The 12,100-nt window shown below is 37.1% G+C and overlaps 1 protein-coding gene across 1 annotated transcript; it reads left to right on the top strand.

Annotated features, from left to right (window-relative positions):
• On the top strand, window positions 11,359–11,802 carry LOC107620745. Its single transcript, XM_016322869.1, has one exon. It carries the CDS (start codon window positions 11,359–11,361, stop codon window positions 11,800–11,802), a length of 444 nt encoding a protein of 147 aa, XP_016178355.1.

Consider the following 12,100-nt stretch of genomic DNA (forward strand, 5'->3'; position numbering starts at 1 on the left):
GGTAGGGGCGCTGGAGTAGGCTGCATTAGTGGTAGGCAGCAATAAGAGTAGGAGTAGGAGTAGAATAGAAGGTTCTCTTTGATACACTTTTCTTTTCTGCACTTTCTACAATTTCAGTTATATTAAATTCAGTTTATGCAATCTCAATTTCTACAAATCCTCTGCTACAATTTCCTTTTCTACAAACTTTATATTTCTGTTCATGATTCAGTCTCATTTAAATTTTCCTGCAATTTAAATTTCTTGTTTCTTGTTCTCAAGTTCTTTTCAAATTCTTGATCTACTGCTTCCTTTAGTTTCCCTGCACCCAATTCCCCTTTTCATTTGATGCAATTTACTTTTCTTGCTCTTTAAGCTTCTACTGATTTATCTTCTGCACTTTAAATTCACTACAATTTACTTTCTGCTGCTTTAATTTCACCCAATTCACTACTGTTTGCTTGAATAGACTGATCACTCACTAAAGTTGCTTGATCCATCAATCCCTGTGGGATCGACCTCACTTTTTGTGAGTTTTACTACTTGATGCGACCCGGTATGTAACGACCCAATTTTCAATATGTCTAGATCATACCGGAAACTGAGCGCTACCAATTTGTCTTCCTAATTATTATCTATTATTTATCATATGAGCCTGATTCGTTGCAAAAAGCGTAGTTAATTTGCAAGGTGTATTTTTTTTTGAAAATGTTTAGATTAATAGACAGAATCATTTATAATCAATTCACAAATAATAACAGATAAAACAGTTCTAAACAACCACACATAAATACGTCACAAGTAGTTGACAACATTCGGTGATTCAGCCTTTATTAGAATATAGATTGTTAGTTAGAACACCCCTAGAGATAGCTAAATAATAACTATATACATATATATACATACAACATCCTAGGCCCTGACCTATTCAAGAAGTCCCTAAGCTGGCGCCCAGGCTAGCCTAGACTCTATACTCACCTAGTCCCTCTAAACTACTAAAGCGAGGGAAAGTACGTTCTAAGTCTTCAAAAATCAAGTCAGGTGGAACATTAGCAAAAGGTAGAACATCATCTACTACTTCTTTGCACGGTCAGACATTGCCATATAACGTCTCTTTGGTACCTCATCAAGTAGCCACACAATAGGAGTCTCGTACACAGGATTTAGGCTAAAATGCGCATATGAACGGGGTGCAGACGTTGGCTGGTCTCACAGTATATACATATAAATAGAAACAGAGTTCACTCTAGACTCAGAAGACTACCTAGAGCGGAATCCTTTTTGCAAACGGTTGTCAGCGAACTACGGAAAGGAACTCTTGCTTCCATCTGAAGGGGGAAGGGAGAGAGAAGGGGTAAGAACTGGGGAGTTCTTAGTAGGGTCGGGGTTATTAGTTAAGTTCATTAATTCCGTGTTGTTTAGCAAATAAATAGCAGAATACCGAGAAGCAGTAGACGAAAGAAACAGATAAATAGAGAAAATAGAAAGCAAAACACAAACAAAAGAATACAAAAAAACAAAACACAGACACAGAGAATAGAATGAAAACAAAGAAAGCATACATTCAAACAACAATCATAACAGAGGAAATGCGCAACCAAGTATGATGCATGTCTGTCCTATGCAGGCCATGAGCTCACGTGTCGGTTTACACCCTGCAGCCCGACATTACCTAGGAACTAGTCCTAGATATGGCTTATTTTCTGTAGGTGAACTTCAGCCTACAGAAATAGCACTCCCGTAAGTGAACTTCGGCTTACAGAAATAGTCTAAACACAACACAACAACTTTCAGTAGGTGAACTTCGGCCTATAGAAATAACACCTCTGTAAGTGAACTTCGGCTTACAGAAATGGTTTAATCACAACAACTTTCTGTAGGTGAACTTCGGCCTACAGAAATAGCACCTCTGTAAGTGAACTTCGGCTTCCAGAAATAGCGCCCCTGTAAGTGAACTTCGACTTACAGGTATCACAACTCTCTGTAGGTGAACTTCGGCCTACAGGAGCAACACCCTGAGATACACAATTGATATTCACTGCAGGTGAACTTTGGCCTACAGGAATAACAATTTACTGTAGGTGAACTTGGGCCTACAGGACCTCTAGGGCCAATAGAAAAGCATCAGATGAACATATAATAGAATATCATGCCACAAGGCTTAACTCTTTATTTTTATACTCTTCTCCTCTATTCTCTTTGTTATATTACTCTTTTCTCATTATCATCATTCAATATCATTCTCATTATTCATCATCACTTTCACATTCTTATGCAGTACTTCTTTCTTTCTCTATTCAATCATACTATACAAACTTTACATCTTTCAATTTCACAATATCTTGGCTCAAACCATTTCTCCTTATCATATTACTCTTTTCACTTTGTCTTTTTACTCTGCTTTGATTACTCTTTTCTCTGTATCTCTTTACTTTTCTCTGGTTACTCTGTTCTCTGTGTTTTCTTTACTCTGCTCTGATTTCTTTGCTTAACGTATGTATTTAAAGCTTATGTAAATTTTGGTATGAATAGTTAGCCTGTCCCAAGTATAGGTTCATTAAGTCTATACTGAAACAGTTTAACTTTTCATATAATACCTAACCCTAGTCGCAACTCAAGGACTAACTATGTTGCCCTAGTTTGTTCACTAGTCTCTGTCTATTTTTCTGTCATTAAAACTTTACAGACTTTTTCTTCGACTTTTATCTTTTCTTCAACTTTTTATCTTTCTTTTATCTTTGCCTCACTAACATGTTATTACCACTCCCTAAGTGTTTTATGAAGGTAATTATGAGATTCTGCACTTAAAGTTGTCTTTCTAAAGCTTTTACAGAAAACAGCCTTTTTCGCATTATTTTATTATTTTTATTAAAATATTATTTTTAATTAAATATTATTATTTAATTTTTTATTATTATTTATTATTTTATTAATATATTTTCGAAAATTATCTTAACTTTACCTTTAACCTTTAAAATTCACTTTTTACCACCCGTAACTTTTAATATTTCTACTTTTACCACCCTAACTTTAGAAATTACCAAATAACCCCTTAAACACCAAAAATTTTACTTCCTTGCCCTTTTAAAGATCTAAAACCTGTTCTTCATTGTTCTTCATCACACTCAAAGTGTTCTTCGTGTTCTTCATATATTCTTCAAATTCTTTCTCTGTTTTTACCCGTTTTTCAGTCTTTTCAGCAACCGATTTTTACCATAATTCATAATAAATTTGCAGCCACTAAAACCTCATCTTTTCTACATGATTTTAACACAAATTGAACCCCAATTTAAGGTCTAGGGTTCGTTTTTCCAGCAGCCATGAAGAACACAAATTCAAAGTTGAATATCATCAAATTTCATCAAATTTTCACCAAAATTTCAACAAGAATCACTCATATAAACAATCAATTTCAAGCATAACCAAACCATATCATAATCACACAATTCAAACACAATAAATCAACATTAATTTTACCAAATCATACCTGGTTTTACTGCTCCTAATTCAGTTAAACTTTCAGGTGGTCCTTAAGCACTTTTTCCTCCTAAATCACATCAAGAACAACTTTAAATCCAAAAACTCTCAACTGACCAAATCTCACTCAGTATATTAGGAAGAGATATATCACCTTAGACTTGCTGGAAATTCACGTTTCTTGGCCCTCGAGTCAAGTTAAGCATGATTCGTAAGGAAGAACATCAAGAAAACACATGTTTTGCATGGTTTTCCTTGAAAACCGAATTGAAATGGGAGGGAGACAGCCATCTCACCTTATTTCCAGCCTTGATAAGTCACATGGTTATGTAGAGGAAGAAGAGAGGATCATTTTGGTGAAATCGGAGTTTTGATTTGAGTTTTAGTTCAGAAGAAATCAAGCTTTGAAGATTAAGTGTTTATGAAGTTTTCTCTCTTTTCTCTCCTTTCAATTTCGGCCAAAGGGAGTAAATGACCAGCCTTGGAATGTCTTGGGGGTGTAAGGTGAGTTGTGAGTGGTTGGCTTGGAGGTGGGTTAAAATAATATTAAAATATCTCAGGTGTACAACTACTAAAACTAGGTGTATCGGAACACTCGTAAAAACATCTCTAAAAATTATTTTCTGAGCTACTAGCATAAATGACACTAGTAACATATTTATTATGAGAATAGAACATGTATAATGAGGCCTTAGCATTTCTAAATTCATCAGAGAGTGCTGGTGCTAAGCTGCACCAGTAAACCGTAAACCCGGTTAAACCGATTTTCTGTTTTTAACTAAAACGGACCAGGTAACCTTATAATATCATTCAAGAATTTTCTAATAATAATATAATGATAATATTATACTATTATCTCTCTCCTCTCATGAATCGAGTTCAGTTCGTCAAACAGAGACTATTTACAAAAATCAGAATCAAAACTGCCAACCGATACGGTTCAAAAACTAGGTTCTTCATGACCGCGTTATCGAGCTTGCCTCGGAAATGGTTCTAACTTAAGGATGACATAATGATAATGAGGATTGAGATGCTTGATGATATAACAGAGGTGTTCCCTTTACTGATCTTCCGGAGAAATCCGTACTTTCAGAAAAGATCTCATGTACTCAAAAATCAGGGTTGTTACACGGTACACTTGCCAGTGAGTTTGTGTGGAACCAAATTCTTCCTCATCAAGTTTTTTGCGCCGTTGTCGGGGATTGATTTAGATCGACAATGATTAAGTGGGTGAGAAGTCTAGATTAAGTTTTTTTTTTTTGTTTTTGTTTTCTATTTTAGGCTGATACCAAGGTGTTTGAGTTATTACCTCACTAAGAAATTTTCATCTGTGACATGAATTTCAATTTTCATTGATGATGTCTTTTACAAAATTCAACTGGAGTCCAACTCATCTTTTGATCAAACAAATTTCATGGGATATTTCCTACCATCACAATATGATTCAATTCATTATCCTAATGATGGTTGGAAATATCACCAAGAACTAACAAATTCTGAGCAACCCAATCAATGGGGATATGCTTCAGAACCAACAGATGAGCAAGACAATTTCATGAGATATTACCCAACACCACAAAATGATTCTTGTCATTATGCTAATGGTGGATGGGAATATCAAAAAGAAATGATAGAGAATAAACACCTCCCAAAACCACAAGATCACTCATACTGCTACAACAATTACTCATATTGCACTACAAGAAAACACGTCTATGGCCATGCTTTTAAAGCGTGGCGAAAAGCTGAAAAAAGCGTGGCAATAGCTTTTCGCCATGCTTTTTGAGCTACCGCCACACTTTTGAAAAGGTGGTGTATGAAAGGGTGGCGGTTGCTCTATCGCCACGCTTTTTCTTTTGCCACGCTTTTTGCAACCGGCCACCCGTTAAAGCGTGCCCGTATGCGAGAGATATGACCACGCTTTAAATGCGTGGCCATATGGGAGATACGGCCACACTTTTGAAGCGTGGCGATAGGGAGAGATACAGCCACGCTTTTAAAGCATGGCCATAGAGAGAGATACAGCCACGCTTTAAAAGCGTGGAAAAAGCCTTGTTAAATTAAAAAAAAAAATTTTCTTTTCCTTACTTGATCTTCATTACTACACTATAAATTTTCAATCCTTTTTTATTACCAAACCTACAAATATAGTATGCAATTTTTATTACAAGACAAATCAAACCATAGTTAGTGACATATATAATTTACTATAATTGTTTTATACATTAAAAAACTAATACTCAAATACAAAATAAATCTCGAGTTCAAATTCCAAAACTAAAAACCGAAGAAAAATACAGAAACAATACAAGTTAGAACTGCTCATAATATATCAAATTACACTAATAGAGATGATCATCAATCTAAATACTTGGTAAAAGATCAGAATCAACCTAAAACTGCTTCACTTTGTGCATTAAGCGTTCAAGTTATCCATTCCAATACTAGCCTGCAGCAAAATATCAAGAACAAATTGAACCAACAAAAATGATATATATAAAAATATTATAAGAAATAATCTAATTTATGCATGTATTAACAATTCCAAATTAAACTAGGTTCACATTCTACTATAAAAATTCATCAGCATTATGCTAATAGGAATAAAAATAAACTTGGTCAGCTTAACACAAACTTCTGGATTATTACAATATACAATTAGTATAGTAATTAAGTAATTAAAATTTGTACCAGGAATTTATGATTCTCCTCAAGCACCAACGAGAAAACAGTACAAAAATTTTCATTTAAGCTCCAAATTCCCCTCCGCAACAAAGCACTTGCATGAATTTTTCCTCATCTGAAAGAAGCTTCATTGCAACATGCAATAGAACTATTTTCTTCAATACTTTGTACTCCATATTTATAGATACATTCATAAGAAAAAATAAAAAAAGGTCCATAGAATTAAAATTTAGAAGGTGCAGAGAGCAGTATAAGAAGTTATTGCTAAGTATTATTATACTGGCGTAGGCTGCATTAGTGGTAGGCAGCAGTAGGAGTAGGAGTAGGAGTAAGAGTAGAATAGAAGGTTCTCTTTGATACACTTTTCTTTTCTGCACTTTCTACAATTTCAGTTATATTAAATTCAGTTTATGCAATCTTAATTTCTACAAATCCTCTGCTACAATTTCCTTTTCTGCAAACTTTACATTTTTGTTCATGATTCAGTCTGATTTAAATTTTCCTGCAATTTAAATTTCTTGTTACTTGTTCTCAAGTTCTTTTCAAATTCTTGATCTACTGCTTCCTTTAGTTTCCTTGCACCCAATTCCCCTTTTCATTTGATGCAATTTACTTTTCTTGCTCTTTAAGCTTCTGCTTATTTAACTTCTGCACTTTAAATTCACTGCAATTTACTTTTTGCTGCTTCAATTTCACCCAATTCACTACTGTCTGCTTGACTAGTTTGATCACTCACTAAAGTTGCTTGATCCATCAATCCCTGTGGGATCAACCTCACTTTTTGTGAGTTTTACTACTTGATGCGACCCGGTACACTTGCCGGTGAGTTTGTGTGGAATCGAATTTTCCCTCTGCATGGCTAGCCATAATGGGTATTTTACCTCCCTTATGAACCCTGCCTCCAACAAGGCCTGTACCTACTCTTCAATGGCTTGCGACCTCTCTGGTCCAAGCTTCCTACGCTTCTGTTGTACTGGCCGAGACCAAGGATATACGGGTAATTTATGACACATTAGTCCGTGATCAATACTGAGCATGTCAGCGGCCTTCCATGCAAAGAGGTCGGAATCATCTTTTAGGAGCTTTGTTAGTAGCTTCTTTAGGTCTTCATTTAGATTCGCCCCTATGTGTGTTGTTTTGTCTTGAGTGTCTCCGATTTGAACTTCTTTGGTCTCACTTTCCAGCTGAGGGCGGAGTTCTTCGCGAGCTCGGATTCCTCCAAGTTCTATGGTATTAGTTTCTTTTCCTTTGGGATTGATGCCAGGGCATCTTAGGCTAGTTTCACTAGCCTTTTTCTATGTTTTTAATAGGTTTTATCCACTTTCTTGAGTTATAAGTAAGCAACTGGGTTAGGAATTTATGTATGCCTAGATTCATCCAACCATGGTTAATTTGATGCAATTTCATGAGAATTGTGCTATAATTACTTGTGTGCTAAGAATGATGAGTATTCTCATGACTTTAGCAAGGCTTTGATGCATGAATTGGTGGATGACAGGAGAAGGAAATCATGGGAGGAAGTTGAAGAAGGAGCATGGAAAGGAAGCATAAGAAGCAACGTTGGTGGCCACGTTGGACCACCAACATTGCCTCAAACGTTGGGAAGAAAGCAGAGCAAGATTCTGCATAAACTGTTGGTGCCCACGTTGGAGGGAACGTTGGCAAGCCAACGTTACCCTCAACGTTGTGATAAAATGAGCTTTCTGGAGAATTTGGAAATTTGTAGCAACGTGCACGTGTGCTGTACGCGCACACGTGGATTGGAAATTCTGACAATCCACGCGCATGCGTAGCTGACACGTATGCGTGGATGGGTAACGTTGGACCTCAAACGCTACCTCAAATGTTGGTGGCCAACGTGCGCGATTCTGATCTCAAAATAATAGATTTGAAAATGAGCAACGACGCGCACGCGTCTATGGCGCATACGCGCAAGTTGAACTTTTGAGAATCCATGCGCACGCATGCATCACGCGCATGCGTGGATAGGCCAACGTTGGAGGGAACGTTGCCAATCCAACACTGAGGCCAACGTTCTTCTATATGCTTTTAAAAACTGAAAATTGGGACTTTGCATCCACGCGCATGCGTAGCGTACGTACACACGTGGGTAGAAGAACGTTGGCACTCCAACGTTGATTCAAACACCAATGACAGCAAGCAGAACTGATTTTTCAGAAACGCGTTTGAGTCAACATTGGCCATCAAACGTTGACTCCAACGTAATCAGTAGAAATTTGCCATTCAAATAGATCTCTTCTGAACAGCAAGGGAAATCAATTGGAGCAACTTCAACCCAATCCAATCAAGGCTAAAAGCCCAGTTCAGAGGTTGAAGATAAAGAAAAGAAAGTGTATAAATAGCTTAGAATTTAAGTTAGAGGAAGACTTTTTTTAATTTTTAGCTGGGAGGGATACTGACATTCTGCCAAATTTACTTTGCTGCAAATCTTTGAATTCTGCGACGTATCTTTCATTTTTATTTTCCATTTTGAGAGCTATGAAAAACTAAACCCTTTTCATTGGGTTAGGGAGCTCTATTGTAATTCAATGGATCAATAGTAGTTTTCATCTTCTTCTTCTTCCTTTTCTCTTGATTTTTGTTAGAAAGCTTTTGATCTTAATTCAATTGGATAGTTGTCTTGACAAAGAAGCTATCCATAATTGGAATTCTTCGGATCCTTGAGAGAGGGATGAAGAATTCATGCTAGAATTGCTTTCTCACATTGGATTAGATTGGGGGTTGGATGGATATTGTGACATTTAATCCTACCAATACTTTGATCTATGAATTTGTGTGGTATAGTTAAGGACCGAACTTCAACTCTTCCCATGAGCAATTAAATCAAGACATTGGGCAGTTGTTCATGCTTAGAGAGATTAGTGAGCCAAGTCATTGGGATCCAATCATCTAAGATTGCCAAGCAATATCAATGAATGCATTGATTGAGGAAGAGATAAAAATGATTTGATCTGGAGAATTCAATATCTCCTGTAACCTAATGAATCCCCATCTCTGATCTACCCATTCTATTTACTTTCTGCTCTTTAATTTCATGCTTAACTCCCATTTCCATTTAATTTCATGCAATTTAAGCTTCTGTCATTTAATTTTTCGCACTTTAATTTTTGTCATTTAATTTCTTACAATTTAAGTTTCCCGCCAAATTTACATTTTGCAATCTCAATCCAATTTTGATTTTGCTCAACTAGCATAATTCTCTAATTAACATTGATCAACCAACCAATCCCTGTGGGATTCGACCTCACTCTACAGTGAGTTTTTACTTGACGACAATCTGCTGCACTTGCCGGTAGGAAATTGTTGAGAGACAGTTTCCGAGTGAATCAAGTTTATGGCGCCGTTACCAGGGATTGGTTTTGTATTGACAATTACTAAATTGAGAAATTTTCTTTTCTTTTGATTAATTGAATTTTAATTTTATTTGTTCAATTTCGTTCTCTGCAATTTTTAGTTGTTTCTCTTTAATTTTTCTTTATTTCTTTACTTTTCAGCAAAACTAATCCACTAACTCATTAACTGTTTGATAAATTGCTCTAACCAAGCTAACTATACTCTATTTTAGTAGACTCTGCACTTGCTATTTCTTGTACTTGTTCATTGTATGACAGGTAGAAGAGAGGTCTCAACCTCTTTTGATAGTGAACCGGAGAGGACCTTCTTGAGATTAAGGAGGGAAGCTAAAGGAAAAAGGGCTGTTGGTGCAGAAAAAGAGGAGGAAGACTTAGATATAACCATGGAAGATGATATGGAAAACCATCATGAAGGAGAGGTGAACAATCATGCCAGAAGGGGTGCAGCCAACCCTGCTAGAAAAGAGAGGAGAGTTTTAGGCTCCTACATCAATCCAAACCCAGGAAACTAGTTCAAAACAATTGTTCTTTTGGAGGAAGCGCCCAAGAAGATCCTAATCAGCATCTCACTACATTCCTAAGAATCTGTGACACAGTGAAATCAAATGGAGTTCATCCTGACGCCCACAAGATGCTTTTATTCCCTTCTCTCTAAGGGATAAAGCATCCAAGTGGCTAGAATCATTTCCAAAGGAAAGCCTCACAACTTGGAAGATGTAGTTAACAAATTCTTGGCAAGGTTCTATCCTCCATAAAGAGTCAATAGGCTGAGAACAGAGGTTCAAACATTCAGACAGTAGGATGGTGAGGCTATTTATGAAGCCTGGGAGAGATTCAAAGACTTGACAAGAAAATGTCCCCCTGATATGTTTAATGAGTGGGTGCAGATTCATATCTTTTATGAAGGGCTGAATCGTGAATCAAAGAAAGCTGTAGACTATTCATCTGGAGGTTCCCTTAACAAGAAGAAGACCATTGAAGAAGCCATTGATGTTATAGAGACAGTGACTGACAATGAGTATTTTTATGCCTCTGAGAGAAGCAACAATAAGGGAGTTATGGAGCTGAACAATATGGATGCAATTTTGGCTCAGAACAAGATAATTGCCAAGCAGTTGGCGATCTCACAAAGAATATGGAGGCAAGCCAAGTAGCAGCAATCCACACCCAACCATTAGCACCAGAAGAGCCAAACATAGAGGAAGAAGAAGTCAACTACAGTGGAAATTCTGCAAGACAAGAGCATGACCCTTACTCCAAAACTTACAACCCTGGTTGGAAGAACCACCCAAACTTTGGGTGGAGAAACCAACCAAACCAAAACCAAAACCACAGACCTCACAATCAAAACCATTATAATAACTCCACTCACCAACACTCCAACCAAAGACCATATCAGAACATACAAAACACTTATTCACAGCCACCATACCAAGCCCAAGCCAACCAGCCTCAACACCCCACTTCCAACCCACCATCTGATGATAGATTCTCCAAGATCGAAGCCATGCTTGAAAACCTCTACAGGGAGTCTGAAGATAACAAAACATTCAAGGAGGAAGTGAGGACGAGTATGAAAAGTCGAGGAAAAATTATCAAGTAGCTCGAGTCACAAGTGGGATACCTATCTTAACAAATTCTCAAATCCACTGATAGCTTCCCTAGTGACACTGAGGAGGTTTGGAAGGAAGAAATTAGCAATCCTATAGAACATAATCAAAGAGTTTCAGAGGAAAGGAAAGAAGAGATTGAGCAAAGGACTGATCCTACCCAAAGTAGAGAATCAGAAGAGAAAAAAACCCTGCAACCATATTTGCCACAAGCACCATTCCCACAGATACTCATGGGCAGTGAGAAGAGGAGCACATACACCCGATTCTTGGATGTATTTAAGAATCTTCATGTCAACATTCCCTTCCTCGAAATCCTCAAACAGATGCCTACTTGTATCAAGTGGATACAGGAGTTACTAGCTAGGAAGAGCAACCTGAAAGGTGGCCAAACAGTGGTGATGAACAAGGACTGCAGTGCTCTCATTCAGAAGACATTACCCATAAAGAAAGGGGATCCGGGAAGCTTTCACATTCCCTGTGCAATAGGAGATATCATGATTGATAGAGGATTCTGTGATTTGGGAGCCAGCATAAATTTGATGCCTCTGTCTTTCATGAAAAGATTGAAAATCAACAAGCTTAAGTCCACAGATGTAATCATCCAATTGGCTGACAAGACTCAGAAGCAAGCTGAAGGAGTAGTCGAGAATATACTGGTCAAAGTGGAAAATTAGTTCCTCCCCACTGATTTTGTAGTTCTTGAAATGGAAGAGAGCCATCATCACCCGATCATCTTAGGGAGACCATTCTTGGTTACTGGTGCACGAATTGTAAATCACACCTTTCACAACTCGTACCACTAACCAGCAAGTGCACTGGTCGTCCAAGTAATACCTTACGTGAGTAAGGGTCGATCCCACGGAAATTGTCGGCTTGAAGCAAGCTATGGTTATTTTGTAATTCTTAGTCAGGAAATTAATAATAAAAATGGTTAGGTTTATGAAAAGTAATTAACATGAAATAAATAATACT

Source organism: Arachis ipaensis, chromosome B10 (genome assembly GCF_000816755.2).
Source record: "Arachis ipaensis cultivar K30076 chromosome B10, Araip1.1, whole genome shotgun sequence".
NCBI lineage: Eukaryota > Viridiplantae > Streptophyta > Magnoliopsida > Fabales > Fabaceae > Arachis > Arachis ipaensis.